This window comes from Penicillium vulpinum (assembly GCF_028829585.1).
Source record: "Penicillium vulpinum strain IBT 29486 chromosome Unknown utg000001l_segment0_segment0, whole genome shotgun sequence".
NCBI lineage: Eukaryota > Fungi > Ascomycota > Eurotiomycetes > Eurotiales > Aspergillaceae > Penicillium > Penicillium vulpinum.
Window position 1 is genome coordinate 4,661,255 of NW_026643241.1, and position 17,427 is coordinate 4,678,681.

Here is a 17,427-nt window from a genome sequence, read left to right on the forward strand (position 1 = left end):
AATTTCGTGTCCCCGTAGACTGTCGGCTATCACCCAAAGAACCTCGGTCGGCAAGTCCAGGATAGTGGCGTCTAACTTGATAGGCTGCATTTCAATATTAGTCTGTCAGCCTTGGTGAATAAGTATTGCTTCTTGGAAGTAACGACTATCATACGATGATTGTGTTGGTGGTCAGTTCTATTTCGGAAAGGAACAAAGGAACCCACTGATTCGATAAGAGATATGCTTTCCGTAGAGTAATAATGGTTCAGTAGATGGGGTGTAGTCGTGGCTTTATAGATTGCCCCGTCATGGATAGTTCATTGTCGAACTCGAACACAGAGCACTGTCTTATAGATTCTAAACAGTCATTTACCAACCCTTCGCTCCTGGGACCCAATTCTAAGTTCCCGGGGGCTCAGGGACTCCTGGAATTACTCGTGGCGTTCCTGGGAACATTCATTCGGTTCCTAGGAGCTTATATCAGGCTCCGGGGGACTCGGTGGTTCCTGGGAGAGACAATGTCGTCTAGGGATTTCTAGCGACGAATAGAGAGCACATAACAGAGTTATTGAACTTAAGCCATTCTATTAAGGTAACGCAAGATAGCTCGCTTCGTGACGTTGGAACCCACATCATAGAGCAAATCTAGTAAGCACCGTAGCTGGCAATCCGGGCATAAAGTCAGCTGAAGTCCCCTTTGTTCTTGCACGTTAACCACAAGACAGTCATGCAGATTCCAACTACATTACATGCACTGCTGGCCACGGCGTTGCTACTAGCTAGCTTTTTCCTTCTCGTGTGGTCTCGTCGAGCAGTTCAGAAAACCTCATTACACCAGAAACTCGACCTTGCCGTGTTTGCGCCGAAGATTTTTCTACTGGCAGTGCACATGGGACTGAGCTGGAGCAGAAAATGTGAGACAGGGAGAGAAGTGATATTGGGGGTAACCAGTTTATTTCCCTCTTTACTCGTGGTACGTGCTATCACGTTGTTTCTCGGTTGTATGTTAACTACCAAACATCAGTATCTCCGAATAAGCATTTTCCTGCGAAGCCTCCCTAGTGCGCCATATCAGTTGATGATCTGTTTTCCGCTATTTGCACTTTTCTCGTGCTTGACAAAGATTACGGCCACGGTAGTTGGTACTTACTTTGATCGCCCACTGCGAGTCGTTGTACTCTTCCTTCTCTTTTTGGATCACCTGGGGTTGGGTTCTCTCTTGTGGTGGCTGGATGGTTATACAATGGCCCATACCAGGACTCGAGTGCAACTGCGTTGCGCTTTGTATTGCACAGTTGGAGTGGCAGCTGTTCTTCTTCTAATTGCAGTCTTGGGGGTTGCTCTTTCCTGTTGGCTGTTATTGCTGGAGGTAAATCCTCACCCTCTCGGTGGCAAATATCATTTTTTGCTGCCCTCTCTAACTTTTACAGCTCCAACTACTCATCATCATGGTCTGGATGATCATATCGTTTTACGCGGTACGAAGTGCTGGAAGTCCAGTCGGCGAGCATTTGGCTTATTCGGCCCACGTGGTAGGCAACGAATCCTAGGGACATAGGGTCAAGGGCTGCATTGGTGGGCTATCACAGGCTTGCTATCGTCGCACACCGAAATTGCAACATTGTGGTGATACAGCTCCGAAACGGCTTTGATGTGTTCAAGTTCAACAGCAAAGACTAATGTCTGGGAAACGCATCTCCTGGCAAAATGGCCAAGTCACCGGCCGATCGATCGTTCTAAACTTTGAGTACACCAATACAGTGGAATTCGAAATCAGTTTTAACTCTAAACTCTTCCGATTTCATTCCCGGACCCTAAGTGGAGACACGCTAATCTAATTTTAGCTCTTCCCCTGTCAATCCATGTAGGGCTGTATTATATTCACTGGTAACCACAATAAGTCATTATTATAGTACCGTAATTTCTTGTATCAACCGATAGAATCCATCGTGCAAACAGATCAAACAAAAAGAAGATCCTATCAATGTGGCAAGATCTTTCATTCTCATATCTTTGTCACGCGCAGCCTTCGCCCACACTCTTTTGCATCCAAAAGAAGGCTGTAGTGATGCCATAGAGAACTTATCCTGGTACGCAACTTGTTTCCCTCAAGCTTTGGCTTCTGTAAACCACTGCGATTCTCATTTGTTACCAAGTCCGAAGGAAACTCGGTACTTAGGGAAGCTATGGACCCTCCCAGTACTGCCATCGTACTGTAGAGATGACACAGAGCCCATATCATGACGATTTCCTCTCCCAGCCCGAAGAGCCTGCAATTTGGGAAAACAACTCATAATCCGCTCCAACAGCTGGTTGCTTCATCCAAGTGCTTGATTTTGAGGTTATTGGTTTGTTAGACAAGTGGTTCAGTAAATCCCGGGTGCAAGCAACCCGGGTGCAAATATATATATCTAACAACTGTGTGGCCTATCACCACAATCAAGCTCAACACTCTGAGGTGACAAATCATGTAAACATATTCTATCCTTGCTGAGCATCTCCATATCCGGCTTCTTGTTGGACATCACAACAACATGTACTCTGCTAACATCAACGACCTGTTCCAGTCGGTACTTCGTAGACGCGATCAACCGATTCTTAACTTCTTCCACAAGCGAGTAGACACCGGAATACTCCACTCCTTGCACATAGCGAGGAATATCAACGACCATATTCTTGGTCATTCCTTGCTGAATATAATGATCTTTCATATCAGCTGCCGCACCGGCATTGACCATAACCCAGCCTTTCTTCATAAGACACTTGACAAATGTAGATTTGCCCTCATTACCCTCGGGCCCGTACACCCAGTGGATCGTACGATCATCAGGAGCTTCTTCAAGCTCTTTGCATAATTGGATCTGCCAAGGGCGATCCATCTTCCGCAAATCATATTCATCGTGCTCAAAGAACTCTTGCCGTAGGCGTTTGGCTTCGATCCTAACAGCAAGATCAGGATCACGTAACTGAAAAGATTCAGGGTCTTCGTCGTACTCAGCTTCAAGAGTCGCACGCTTCCGCTTGTTCGATCCTCTGGTGACACTAGTCAAGTCTCCGGGTCGGGGCAGTTGAACTGGCTCTTTCTGTCAGTCGCTGCAACATCGCGCCAAACTCCGTTAAAAGACGTTTACCGTTTCGATCCAAACGAAATTTAACAAATGCAACCATTTTGTTCAACAATTCTTCGAATATTGAGAATAACACGGGAGTCGTACCACTGGTTCCCAGGGACTGTGTATCCACAATAGGAACTTATAATTCAACCCCCGGGGGTATGCTCTGCATTTATAGACACATAGCCTTAGGTCTAGAGAGCATCTCACCTGTTATCACATGTGACGTAGTCACACTAGCACCGAGTGCCAAGAATTACCTATTCAGGTAAATTACCAGGCTTCCCAGGCTCGCCGAGCTTTTTAGCGCATTCTACGCTATTAGGAAAGCGGTCAACCTTTGACCGCCCTGACGCCGGTGGCAGTACACTCCCGTTACCGTACGGTACCCAGTACTAACCTCTTCGGGCGCGCTATAGCGCTTTCTGGCCAATGGCCGGCGGATCCTCGCGGTATCTGCGGGCCCCTCCGTGTTCCCAAATTTCCCCCAAAGGGGGAATTACGTGAGACTCAGGCTCAACTTTTTGGGGCAATGTTATGTATATCCAAGCGGATCCAAAAGGTTGTCCAATAATATCAATCCTAGATCATTGTCTGATCGAAATCCAGCTTGGGTAAACAGCCGTTTTCAATCAACTCTTTTTTATTAAGTGAAAAACATTACCTTGCGTAGAGTAACACTTTCGAGAGTAAGGCTTCGCCCCCTTCAATTAATAATATGAAACTGGCAGGAAAGGGCTCTTCCGATACTAGACATTTTTTTTACTAAGGTGCGGAATTCATTCTAGAGGAAAAGAGCTATCTTATTTAGGTACAAACCGGGCTTTTTAGAAAGTCGATCGCAGAGGGCTTTGATCATCAGTGTTTTCACACTCCGTTTCCGCCCTATTTGAGTTAGGGCGCGTGCAAACTGCCAAATTGCCGCAAGTTTGTGCGGATATTGATAATCGTAGCCTAGCTGCATTCTGCTTCGTCGGTTATTTTAGATGTGCTAAGTGGGTGACTTTCTATCATATTGCGGATGAGATGCAGCTTGGATGGTGAGAGTCTTAGAGCCATTTGTAAGGTTAATTATGAGGTTAATTATGAAATTTAAGAGAGATAAACGGGCGAAGATGGCTCGCTCCTACTTGGCGTGGACGGTATGTATGGCAGAGAATTACATTGTATGGCATCTTCGAGTAAGATACACAAGGCAGAATCCCACCTGCGTTATGTAAAATACAGTGTCTATTCTTGGAAATCATAGATCGACCACTATTCCAAATATGGGCTAGCGTGTTTCAGGTTAGGGGTTCGCGAATCAAGTCTCAAGAGTGTAGAATAGCGATTTGCTGGCCCGCGGCCTGTTTCGGCGCCCTCCCTCTTGGGGTTTAGCGCCTGTGGGACCGACGCCCGATTGGGGATCGCGCTTGTCCACTTCTGGTTTAGCCCATCCGCAACGGGTTTGGCGCCTTATGCTAGCCCCGATCGGGATCTGCCGTCTCGCACCGCCCGTCTCGCGACGTCCGCCATCTATATAACCCGCGGTGCGTCGCTCGACCATGATTCTCTTCTTTCCCACACCCCTTTCCCCCCTTCCCCTCCATTTTGTTTCGCCGGCATCATTCCCTGATCCGCTGACGTGGCCCCTGTCAACTGAAAACTCTGCGCCCCGAACACAGCCTGCTTCCCCACTCACGGAAATTCGAACGGGTCGCTCTGGCCATGCGAGTCACCCGGATCGCCCTTGATTTCCCAGTTCTACATGGCTCAATACATTATTAGTTTCATAATGTACGCTACACAGGGTCGCTGTTTCAACCGTTGTAGACATCACCCTCGGTCTGCTTGATAACTGGACATTTGAAGTGGAATGCAGGAGGACTACTGGCTGCTCTTTGTCTCAGGCTTCGGTCTGCGAATGCCACGCAGCACACCGTAGAATGCCCACCTCTGCTCTTTCAGACGACGCCTGATTGAAGGTGAGCCGCTCGCTGGACCCGCTTCCGCTCTCTATCCAACCGCAAAAATGCCTCAAGGAGCTCTGACGCTGAGCTGAGACATCGCAAATATCCATGAAATTGATGGCTTGTATGATCGGCTTGCGTGATCGGCGAATTGTAGGCTGCTGCTCGGATTGAGGGATTTTTTCTTGTCAATATCTTCCCAATCCATCAAATGTTAGCTGAGGTGTCCTGGAGGCTGCAACGTTACACGGTGGCTACTACGAACCCAAGGCGCCCTTTGACGAGGCCGGCTGGCTAGATTAGTCCGGAGTACTCTCAAGTGATCGCCCGACGCAAGCAGCGAATAGCATCAACGAGGCAGTGCTGTCGCAGTTCTCGGTTGTGTGGGGTTGGCAAGGCGATATACTGCATGATTCCTCAGGTAGTAATGCCTGGCGGCGCCTGGGTATTAAAAAGGATGACTGACCTCCTTTTCCCATTCTTTGGATATGATTCAGAACGGACGTAGACACACCAGCCCACCAGTGACCGCTGCACTCTTATTCAAGCTTGCTTCATTATCTGTTGGTTTCTACCTCCGCTGTGTCTCCGCTGTGTCTTATCACTTTCTGGGAAATGAGGGTGGATCTTGATCAAATCGAGTTCTACCTGGGCCCAAGTCGCCCGCCGCTTTCTACCAGTGAAAAAAGCGTGCCCCCCAACCACGCCTCAGCTCATGTCCCACGATACCTCCAGCAGTCTTTTCCCACTCGGTTCGGCTTCTGTCTAGGACCGTGTGAGGTACCCCTAGGACAGTCACCGCCACTGACCAGTACAACTCATGAGTGCAACATATTTGACTTCGAGATCAATCATGTCTATTGACCCACTCAGACTGAAATGACGAAAGATGTCGGACCCTCAGTGACAACAGATATACCACCTGCCTGTGACATTCTGTTGGATCGTGGAAGTTCCGCGCTGGCTTTCTCAGAGCCAGTGCTATCGACACACTCCGCGAAAACAATCCCGTGTCCTGCAGGGTTAAATCACCTAGACCCTATTCCTCCTGACATGCGAGGAGATGATCTACCGGGTAAGTTGGCACAACACATTGAAAGTCGGCCATCATCCTCTTATTGTCTGACTTTTTTATTATAGACGCTGTTCCTAATTCCAAAGAAATGGAGACTTCTCAACTCTCTTGCACACCCTGTGTGACCCCATCCGTGCCTGCACCGAACAAGTGAACTGTGTCTCTAGCAACCTATCTGTGGTGGGTGATTTTCGGCAAGAATTAGCCAAGCGGAAGTTATCTACCATGGAGCCCTCAGACAGTGGGGTCTACGAAAATGATTCGGAGCCGAGTCAGACATCTAACCTACTCAGGCCGCTGTTTTTTTATCAAACCTCAAAAAGTATGTGTTGTTATACTTCAAAATGCGGGGTTTGTTACATCACATGAAGAGCTATACCAAATCCGAATTTTTCACCAAGCCATCTGAGATAGCGTCAGCGTCAGACCGGAAATGAATGGTAATTTGAGCAGCCACGCATTAGTTAGCTCAAGGGTGTGCTATTGTTTCCCAGCTAATAACCATGCTTCAATCCGCCAATAAACCGCTCGTATTTTTGTGACTTTCTTCCGCAGCTTGCCTGTCACGTGACGTGACGACACGACATACTGCCTACTATTGAAAAGTTCATCATTCCTTCACATTCTATGCCTATTGAGCGTGGGAATGGGACAATTTTTACTGATAAGTTGCGCTCTGACTGGCATACTCTAATATCCACGCCCACAAGATTTGTACCTGATCATATTCTTCGTTGCTTGTGTTTATTCTCGGTCATTAAGCACGACACTTGTCTTTCAATATCTATAGCTTATCGGGTAGGTCGATTCGACCGTTTGAGGCTCCGTCAGCGAACCCCCGGTTCGGGCAAGTAATTTATCGTTTCCGTGGACGAGAAGAACTGTAATCCTAAGCACCGCTTAGGCCGCAACTCCTAAGGGATTACATAAGAGCATTTTGCCGCTAGGCCAAAAGATCATAGGGACAAACAGAACGTGTGTTTGTCACTGCAGCGGTATATATTAGGTCCTAACTTCCGTTAGGGACCACACCAGTAGGAATTGAAGGGATTACGCGTGACCAAAGTATATTTCGATGTTCCTATAGATAAAGACTTTGATACGGAATCAGTGCGTTTGATCGCCTTTAAGTCCTTGTTACTGACGCTTATATTGGGGTATTATTTGGAAGGAAATTTGCTTTCAATTGAGTCTGTAACGTCATAGCCTGGTACCTAGAACATGTCATTTGGTGCTGTTCTTTCAGTTTAGCTGGGCTAAGTCTGGATCTTCTTTTAATTGTCGTAGATTCCCAATCCTCGCAACCTCATAAAGTCTATCTCCTATAGATTTGGTCTCTATAGAACCGAGCAGCAATCCTAGAACCCTAGACAGCGTTCCTAGGACTAGACCTGGCAGTGACCCTCCGGGTGGTCCATAACCTTGGACCCTCCGAGGGTCCAGCGACCCGCCAAGACCTGGAGTTCTACATAAATATACATAAAACAAGGTTTATAAGCATAATATTTCCTATTTAGGATAGGTTATGTATACATAATTTTCTTGGCGGGTCTAGGATCCTGACTTTAGACCCTCCTTAGCGCCTTGGCGGGTCCAAATGGAGGGTCACTGCCAGGTCTACCTAGGACCGCTAGTCGATTGCTACGTCAGCAGGTAGGGGGAAACTGATGCTTGGCCGGTGACCACGAGTGTTATTTAAGCTTCTCCCCTCCCACGTATCTCGCCTTTACCAGGTTCTTAATTCAAAAAAACGCTGAACAACTTAGTTACATTACTTTCATCCCTATTTATTGCCGTCACCTTGGAACTGATAAAAATCATCTGAGCAGCACGTTGTGTCTCCTTCAACCCTCTATCCCAAGCTACGCCTAGCCCTGATCAAATATAATATCAGGCACCAAAACAGTTCTGCGCTTCACTGGGCCGCTAAAAACAACAATCGCGCTGTTGCAAAGACCTTGCTTTCTTACCGGGCCGACGTGAATACGCTGCACGATGGTCTCTCTCCCCTTATGACGGCCGCGAAATATGGCTCGGAGCTGGTTACCAATCTCTTGCTGCGTAAGAAAAATTTGCACGTGAGTAGGAGAAACGCAGTTGGCGAGAGTGCTCTGTGGTTGAGTGTGGCGAAAGAGTCATTGTGGTCCCAAGCAGAGTCTAGGGCCTAATATATATACCGCTGCAATGACAAACGTTTGTCCTTATGATCTTTTGGCCTAGCGGTTAAATGATCTTATGTAATCACTTAGGGTTTTGATCCCTGCACCCCAAAAATCTCCATTTGCACCCCATTAGATAATCAGCTAGATTACATAATACAATTATCGGAATAAACAGGAGCAAAATCACATGATTATCAACCTCATCTATCAGATTTACTGTACAAAAATACAAAAACTCTCAATTATTCAGCATTAGGCAGCTGACAAACATATGATTGCTCTCCCCACAGCTCGAGCACTTGCTCGGCGCCTTCTGCTTCTTCTTTGGGTGCTCCTGCTGCCTAAATAGGCAATTTACGTCCCGTTTTAGCTGCGGTATCCTTAGAGGGAGGATTAGGACCAATTAAGCGCTTAGAATTACTCTGATATACCAAAAGATATCGATATCACGGAATCCAATTGGCTTGTTTGATCAGATAAGATCAGATAAGTGGTGTTTGTATAGAAGCCCTATAGAGCGAGTAAAATATCCGGAACACTACCCAATCAGGCTAGTTTATGAGGATCTTATCAGATTTGATCTGAATCTGGATCCCTGCTTGCTGCTATATAATGGCCTTATCAACTGTATTAAAAACAGTTGAAAGGTCTCTATTTACACTATAATTGCAGCTATTTTTGCAGCGTTTGATTGGTTGTAAATTTATCAGAGCGGTAAAGAGATAAAAGAAGGGGAGAGTAGTATTTATATACGTAGTAAACAATGGTTACTATAGGAGATTGATAGATAGATTGATAGTCATGTGACCTTTACCCTGTTTGTTCCGATGATAATTAATTATATAATCATATGATTATATAATTGGGGTGCAAATAGAGATTTTTGGGGTGCAGGGATCAAAACCCGTGTAACTAGCGGCCTAAGTAAACCTACCGTCCCGGCAGGATTACATCATCTGCGGTTGTGAATCAGCTCCTTCAACAGCCTTGTGTCAAAATCGATATTCCAAATCGCGAGGGTCAAACAGTACTCTGGCTTACCGTCTTTAGAGGTAACAGAGACTTAGTGAGCCTACTACTCTCAAGAGGCGCCAATCCCAATACCATGGACCGATACGGAATATCGCCATGGATCCAGTCATGCGTTAGGCGCGGTGAATTCATCAAATATCTGCTCCTAGATCATATAAAAGCTGTTTCCCCTGAGATATCTTCGGTGGATAGTGTATTTGCTGAAAATGGAAAATCGATATACGAGGGCAGCTTATCCTACGGACAAAGCCAAGTTCAGCTACGAACAAAGCGGGTGAGATTTGCCTATATCTGACTATTTTCAACCACTTTGTGTCAGTGTTTAGTGACAATCACTTCGTTAGTGTAATATAGATAATATATAGCTGTATTTCAAAAAAGCCCCCGCAAGCTATATCCTCAAATAGGGCTGCGGATTGCCTCCAAATTCTGTACTATCTGCAGTACAAAACGTATAGTACCTTCAATTGTGTCTTCTCACCTGCCAAACGGTAAGAGGTACGGATTCCCGCCGCATTTACGCATCACCACGTTCATATACGCTTGTATGACTCTAGATTGTGGTAAGCAGTCTTGTTGGCCGCATTCACCAGCATCTTCAGTTCGCCCTCATCCCCCAATTGCTCGAACAATTTGTTCTGTTTGGTCAGTATATAACGCGCAGGGCTGGGAGGCCAAGGCTTACGCGTAGCAGCTTTTCCGGTGAATCGCATTTTTTCAGCTCTCCAGGCAGATTTTTTATCTCGACGCTCCATAGATATTGTGAAGGATTCTTCATGATCAGCCTCTCCACTACCTCAGATAAGGCAAACAGCTTCATAGTGGCTGCGTCCATCTCGGCTGCATTGATTTGGCAACTATGCTCCACTCCCGCTGCGACATAGCCAACTATCAGAATCTCATGCTTATATAGCCCGCCAGTTATACTCAGATATTTACTCACCGATCCTGACCCCACCGAGTTCCGTGAGTAGAATAGTATCGGCATTCAAGGCAGCGAGTGCTCTCCCGTGACCGCGCAGATATTGAATTCCTCCGAGGACCTATCGGGCATAAGCACCGTTTACTTTCTCGCGTCAACCGTTGACAGTAGTACGTACCGGCCGAACAATTGCAGCAATTTCATCCTCAGTGATAGTGCATCTTGATGCGAGGATGTGACTTACCGAGAGCTCTACTGGCTCCCGGACCAGAAATACCTGCTCCTCCCAACAATAGCACCCCACTAGACCTAGAAAGCTGGGGTGTGATATTTGGCTGATTGTTTCCAGCAATGGTTTCACGGATGAGAATTGCTGCTTTGAAAGATGGATATCGACGAGTGTCGCTTTGTCTTTTCTGTGTCGCGCCAGAAAGACAGACTGTCCTTGAGAGATCACCACGATCGCCTCGTAAGTCAACCACGGATTTTGGAAGACCGGCTGAATAGTCCGAACTTCAATTTGGCTTTTCTGCTGCGTAGGATGAGAAAGAGGCAGAGTAGATGGGATTATCACTGGACCGGGCTGGGGCCTGGAAGACAGCGCAGAAGGACGAGATGTTCTTTCCAAAGCGGCCCAATCTGGCGTTCCATCACGCCACAAAGGCTCAGGTCGAGAGGGCTGGCGCTTTATAGGATCCATCCTGCATAGAATATAATAGACTTGGTATAGCTTAAGGGGTCAACATTGAGTAGTGGGAAAATTTGTACACAGAGACGTTCAGACAATTCCTATTTATATAATAAGGCCACAGAGATATAAGGGGATAGCTGCCTCGCTGCAGTGCTAGCTAGACACTGACCTATCGAGCCGAGCGTGGCTGTTTATGGCTGTCTAGCTTTATTAGGTTAAGCGTTCAAAGCTGCGTTAGAAAAACGATCACCGCGGTAAAACCGGCCCTAGAAAGGTCTAACCATATCTGTTTATAGACTACCCCGCAAAATCTAACTGGTCCAATGTATCCTAAAACCTTTCTAAACATAAACCGGTTGTCTTTACTCAGGAATGGTGCCAAACACGTTGCGCATAGCCCCACGGTAAATCTGATCCTGTGGAATTAATTGATCTCGTGCATTCGTAAACTAGCTTTCGTCTATGTAGAATATACACCTAGGGTAGGAAGCGGTCGGGAACCCGTCTCGATCGAGGTGATCGACGGATAATAGATGAGCTTGATGAGACCCGAAGACGGTCTGAACGCCGGGTAGTCTGGGTCGACCGACGCTGCGGAGGTACTGTTGGAGCGTTCATCTCTTCTACTAGTGTGTTTGCGGTATCGAGAGGTGTTTCTGCTGTCGACTCGCCAGTAGTATTTTCAACGGCCGACGAGCGTAAGAGAGCGCTGAACGATCCATGACATCGACTGTATCTGTATTAGTGAACGGACTGGGGGATTAGAGGGTGATAAGTTACGTACTGTATTGGGCAAGAGGTGTTGTTTCCTGGTAAACGATGGACGAGCCAGCCCTCTATACACCCCAGATGAACCACCCCCTTACATATACCGCATTGCAACATAACGAGATCGTCGCTATCGCCCTCGAAGCAAATTGGGCACCTCTCACCATCTGGACAGGACTCTTGGCGAACGATGTGAATCTGGAGGGAGTGCAGTCCACCGTATTCATTTTGGATAGATAAAATGGCTGGAGTATCCCGTGAAATATCCCACGGCACGCGATTCATTGTGAGCATACCCGGTGTAATATCCCGACCAGGAGGCCGAGACACCTCTAGCCATGTGGACGCAGGAAGCCTTGGGAAAGCCGTATCAACACCCTATATAGGAGCAAACTCATCTATCTCTAAGGCTGTGCTGGCTGGTTCCTGTTGCGATCCGTCGATTTCTTCCGGGATAATTTGTGGAAAACGCTGGCGTGGGGCTTCTTGTGCATCGGCCTGATTACGCACGGCTGCATCGAACCACCGCTGTTTAACATCAATGTGCTGACGCTCTCGATGCCATTGTTTGCAGAGGAAGAGTGACACAAGGTCGCTTAGCTGGGAGTCAAGTGTAGAAAGAACAAATGGGCGTCGTGCTAGGTTGTTCAACTTGTGGCGACCTTCTTTGAGGGTCTCTTTCTTCACGATCAGCTTGCAAGCATCTCCTTTCTTGGTAATACCACAACAGGTCTTAGTTACCCTAAGGGGCCCCATTTCACAGATACTCAAGGGATCCCAAAGCCATTGGGAGTCTGACATCTTGAGCGTAGTACGTGGACGTGAGGTAAAGATTGTATAAAGGTGGTGATAGCGATTGAAAAAAGTACCACTAGGAATTTATTTAAGTCTTTATAGTAACCCCTCTCTGCTACAAGAATCCGTTATACATAAGGTTGTGTAGTGATATAGGTGGCGATAATCTAGAGGCCCTTGGATTACCGGGCAGACGGTTGAGCTCCCAGAAGCACTCGGTCTCCTAGAGCCTGAATATATATTCCTGGACACCGGAAGGGTGGCCCCGGGAACGACACGGGTATTCCTGGGAGCGCATACAGTCCTAGGAGCCTATACTTAAACCCCAGGGACCAGACTTCTATTCCCAGGAACCTAGCAGCCTTCAGCCGTTGGTAAAGTTAGACACCTATTGGCTATAAAAGCGCTTAAGTAACATTGGTCTCTATTATACAAGTCCGTGAGATATCCTGAAGGACCCTTGTGTTCCTAGGAACCTATATCGCTTTCCTAGGAGAAGGGAAAAGCGTTCAGCACGTGCAGCATAGAGGCTTCGATTGTAAAGATAGTACACTAAAAGCCACTAGGGCTCTTCAATTTCACTAGACGCTTGGACCGTCCGGTCCACGAGAGATTCCACTGTCTATTCGGGAGCGTTTTATTAATATAAAGAATGTACCCCTAAAGATTTACGGAAATTCCTCACTGTCTCCGGCTTGATATCTTCCTTTGATTTTCTGCACATCCTCTTGTACGATCCACTAATATGGCCTGGAGCTCTGACTATCTTCAGTCAATCCTCGGCCAAATTATTGGCGATCCCAATCATCATTTAGAGTGCCGATGGGTTGAAGATAATGGAGTCCGTTGTCAAAATCCTGTGTCCAAGGATTCACGGATAGATAGAGCGTCCCGCCAACGACCGGGTATGTGTTCTGTCTTATTGAGGAGCAGCCCCTTCACCTTCTCATTGATAGCCCTCTGCTGTATGGTTTAGTATTGATATAAGAGAAATATTCATATTGGACTTGCATACCGAGCTCAGAGCTGTCTGGTTGTCTTCTGCTTCTGGAATTCCTTAGAAACTAACTCTGGCGATGGAGCTGCCAATCATCGAATACGGTCTCATTTGAATACAGCTTCCAGTCTGGCGGCAGATTGAGTTTGGGGTAGCGAATCGGTGATGGTATACTTAGAAGGATCGTCTTCCGGAATATATTGAAGCTCACGCGTCAGCTTCTGAGCACAACGGAAAATCTGTTGGTTTTTATAGTCAGAACAAATTGGAATATAACCGTGGCGGCTTCACGAAAAGAGGTGTTGTAAACTGAACTAAGAATACAACGGTACATATATGTTTAGGCAGATATAGAAACGGATCCGTTTCAACGGCTATAGCAATTAGACTGCGACATCGCCCGTCCATGGGCACCTAGGAGGTGCCCAAGGCCCGTCCACGGTGGGCCTTGGGCTATTTGGATTTTCGAGTGCCCGTCCATAACGCCCAAGGCCCACGGGCATGCCCACGGCGGGCATGCCCACGATGCCCAACATTGCATAAAGTCACCCAAAATGGACGTATAACTCGCTGACTTTGCATAATAAATAACTGTTATTTACACCTGTTTTGCCAACTCCATGTAAAATGGCAGTTTTAATCTACAACATCTATAAATTTTACTGAAATATCTATGTATATAAGAAACTAGTATATATATGATACGACTTGGAATAAAATTTTAATCGAAATATATCATGTTGTGTGGTATTTTTATTAACTTATCAAATCATACTGTAACAGCTTGAAGATATATATTCAAGTCAGTGGTACATACCTGGTATTTTCCATAAGTAAAATACTACTTATGGATTCTACTTTATCTCTCACTCTGGTATATTTCTTATAGGTAGATCGAAAGATAATTAGTATAATTCTTATTTTATAAGCTTATATCACTAAATTCTGTCAATTATATCACTTAAAGACTTATATTATTATTCTGGGAGTTTTAAATCCTTCGATTATAACTCAAGATAGGCGTTTAGGTATATTCCTATAGGCGTGCCCACGGGCGTGCCCACGGGTATGCCCATGGACAAAGACACTTATAGCCAATCAGCTTATAATATATAGTGGGTCTACACTCAATTTACGATCTATCAGATCTATACAAAGCACCCCTTTTACTAGTAATCCCCGTTTCACACAGTCATAAGTTAACTATTGTAAGTTCAGATCGCTCACTCTCCTATAGTCGTTATATTATCCCTTACATCACATTAACCATGTCCCAACCTAGTGCCTATACCGCAGGGCCTTCTTCACTTCCTCCGAGCTCCCAACCAGACCTCTCCTACGTCGCCGATATATTTGATCCCAACCTTGATCCAAATATTGATCCCAGTCTCTTCAACAGCCAATAGACTTCTATCTCACTGATAGAGTCCGAGTTCACTCAACCGGCTATTCTTGATTGCTCTCTCAAACGCGTCGGCCCCGATCGGAGAAAGCAGTTTATCCTCTACGACGCGATGAACAACGCGTCTAAAGTAAAGTTTATCGAGTGGTGGCGTACCACAGTACACGGCAGCAGTACTGAGATACAACAAAGGCTACGGTGGGATGCAAAACACATATCAGATGTCTGGGAGAACTTCGACCAGGTAGCACATTATATTACAGGCGAACCTTTGGTTATATATCGGACGTGTGGGGTTACATTGCCTCATCCAAGTACAAAGCAAAGCGGCACCAACACACTCAAGCGGCATCTAGCCTCAGGCAAATGCCAAAAGGGTGGTAAAAGCAAGTCTACACAACAGTCGATTAAGGAGACTATACAGCATATACCGGTAAGTCTTATATGATTATACCCTTCAAGATAACTAACATATTATATATTAGGCACTGGAGTTATCTCATAACTCAAAATTCTCGTATAATGAATGGGAAAGAGAGCAGATTGAATGTCTTACCAGTCTGAACCTCCCTTTCCGGATACTTGAGAGGAAGCAATTTGCTTCCTTGATTCGAATAGCACAAAAGGCTCCAGCTGAACCCACTTTACTCCATCCTCGCACTACTCAACGCCGGCTCAAGAAATTGGTCGACGAGGAGCAACATACAATTCTCGCTACCTTGCCACAAGATGCGAAGCTCTCAATCGCCCTGGACTACTGGACATCGCCTTTTCAGCAGGTATTCATAGCAATCACAGGGTACTTTATCGACCGAGACTGGAATTACCGTGAGCTCCTACTTGGTTTCGAACCACTTGATAGGGCGCATTCTGGTGTGAATCTAAGTGAAGTACTTATAGAGATCTTTAAGAAGCTTGATATTACTAATCGTGTGTTAGCGATTATATCAGATAACGCGTCAAATAACACAACTTTGGTACAGGCAGTTCAAGACTCTATTGACTCCCTTAAACTACCGAATAGCCCGGTGGTTGTTCGAATCCCTTGTCTTGCACATATTATCCAGCTAAGCCTTCGCGAGCTACTTGGATCGGTGAAGGCCGATCCCCAGAACGATACCAAAGATCGGAATGTTTCTGATATCCAAGCCCAAGCCCAAGCTCGATCACTCCGTGCTTCACAGAGTGAACAAGTCATTGTACAAACCCTTGTCAAGGTAAGTGTATCACTTTGTTTATCACTTAATATATCTAATAACTATCTAGATTCGAGGGCTTACTGTGTTCATTAATGCAAGCCCCCAACGTCGCGATGATTTCTTCCGTCTCCAGACCAATGGAGCAAAACTTGCGCCTATCCAAGATATCCGCACCCGCTGGAATTCTACCTTCTTGATACTTCGTCGTGCGAAACGCCTCAGCAAGCCCTACGATAAATACTGTGATAACATTGGGACTCAGAAATACAAACTCAGTAAGGCAGAATGGCGGCAGGTCGACTACCTTCTGTATATCACAGAGCCGTTCTATCGCTTTACCACAGTGCTTTCAAAGACCAAAGAGATAACGGTACATCATATTTTTGGTATTTATAACGCCCTCTTTGAGCACTTCGAGGAATCGATTGCACAACTCACTCCGAAAACCATACCTTGGAAGAAGGCGATACTACAAGCCCTCAATGCTGGGATAGCAAAGCTTACCTCTTACTACACAAAGACGAAAGAGATCCATGGTAGTCTCTACGCAATTGGAACAATTCTTGCACCCCAGCATAAGCTTCACTTCTTCTCAAGTAAGGCGTGGGGTACATCGGAGAACGACACAAACTGGAGTGATCAGTATAAGGAAACGCTTCGCCAGTTCATAGCTCCTTACGCCCAAAGACACACTCAGACACGGTCCCTACGAGAAGAGCAACCCCCCAAGCGTCACTCAGCCAGTACAAGTGACCTAGACGCCCTCCTTGACCTTCTGCCTCACATCCACTCTGATCCATCAACGTCGGAGCACGAACTTGCTAGATACCTTGAAAAGCGTACGTTATATTCACTGTTATTACGAGCAGGAATACTAATACCTATGATAGCAAGGAGAAAGGTCGATCCTTTACAATTCTGGAAGGAATATAAGAATGAATTCCCAATTCTTTCAAGTGTTACTCGCGACATTCTCTCTATTCCTGCAACAGGCGCTAGAGTTGAACGTCTTTTCAATTCAGCACGGGATATCTACCACTACCGACGTGGGCGGCTGAGTGCGAAGACAGTCCAGGATATCATGATATTCCGGTGTAAAACCCAGTTCGACATTGAAATAGAAGAACTACCCGATGAGGATACGTCCTTAGATTCAATGCAAGAAGCAGACGAACAGAGAGAGGCTGAGCTTACCACTGACATACCTGAACCAATCAGCGATAGTGAGGATTCCGAGGATAATGATCCTGTTGGACTGATCGAGCATAAGTTTATAATGGAGAGTCAGCTTCCTCGTCCTTCTATAGTGCTAAGTACGCGGAAGCGACAGAGAAGTGAGC

General features: G+C 46.1%; 5 protein-coding genes across 5 annotated transcripts; 1 reads left to right on the forward strand and 4 right to left on the reverse strand.

Moving 5' to 3' along the window:
- Positions 1-2,393: 2,393 nt before the first annotated feature.
- N7479_001679 (Para-Rep C2) lies at positions 2,394-3,150 on the reverse strand (the record flags this gene model as incomplete). Its single annotated transcript, XM_057249376.1, has 2 exons — positions 2,394-3,013; positions 3,057-3,150. 2 exons carry the CDS (start codon positions 3,148-3,150, stop codon positions 2,394-2,396), a joined length of 714 nt encoding a protein of 237 aa, XP_057113808.1.
- A 2,773-nt stretch (positions 3,151-5,923) lies between these two features.
- Positions 5,924-6,273, forward strand: N7479_001680 (uncharacterized protein; the record flags this gene model as incomplete). Its single annotated transcript, XM_057249377.1, has 2 exons — positions 5,924-6,119; positions 6,185-6,273. The coding sequence occupies 2 exons, from the start codon at positions 5,924-5,926 to the stop codon at positions 6,271-6,273; spliced, it is 285 nt and encodes a 94-aa protein (XP_057113809.1).
- Positions 6,274-9,846: 3,573 nt separating this feature from the next.
- Positions 9,847-10,935, reverse strand: N7479_001681 (uncharacterized protein; the record flags this gene model as incomplete). Its single annotated transcript, XM_057249378.1, has 4 exons — positions 9,847-9,951; positions 9,999-10,201; positions 10,257-10,356; positions 10,414-10,935. The coding sequence occupies 4 exons, from the start codon at positions 10,933-10,935 to the stop codon at positions 9,847-9,849; spliced, it is 930 nt and encodes a 309-aa protein (XP_057113810.1).
- Positions 10,936-11,403: 468 nt separating this feature from the next.
- Positions 11,404-11,979, reverse strand: N7479_001682 (PHD finger domain-containing protein; the record flags this gene model as incomplete). Its single annotated transcript, XM_057249379.1, has 2 exons — positions 11,404-11,656; positions 11,711-11,979. 2 exons carry the CDS (start codon positions 11,977-11,979, stop codon positions 11,404-11,406), a joined length of 522 nt encoding a protein of 173 aa, XP_057113811.1.
- A 93-nt stretch (positions 11,980-12,072) lies between these two features.
- Positions 12,073-12,495, reverse strand: N7479_001683 (uncharacterized protein; the record flags this gene model as incomplete). The annotated part of the gene is made up of 1 exon (XM_057249380.1): positions 12,073-12,495. The coding sequence occupies one exon, from the start codon at positions 12,493-12,495 to the stop codon at positions 12,073-12,075; it is 423 nt and encodes a 140-aa protein (XP_057113812.1).
- Positions 12,496-17,427: the final 4,932 nt, after the last annotated feature.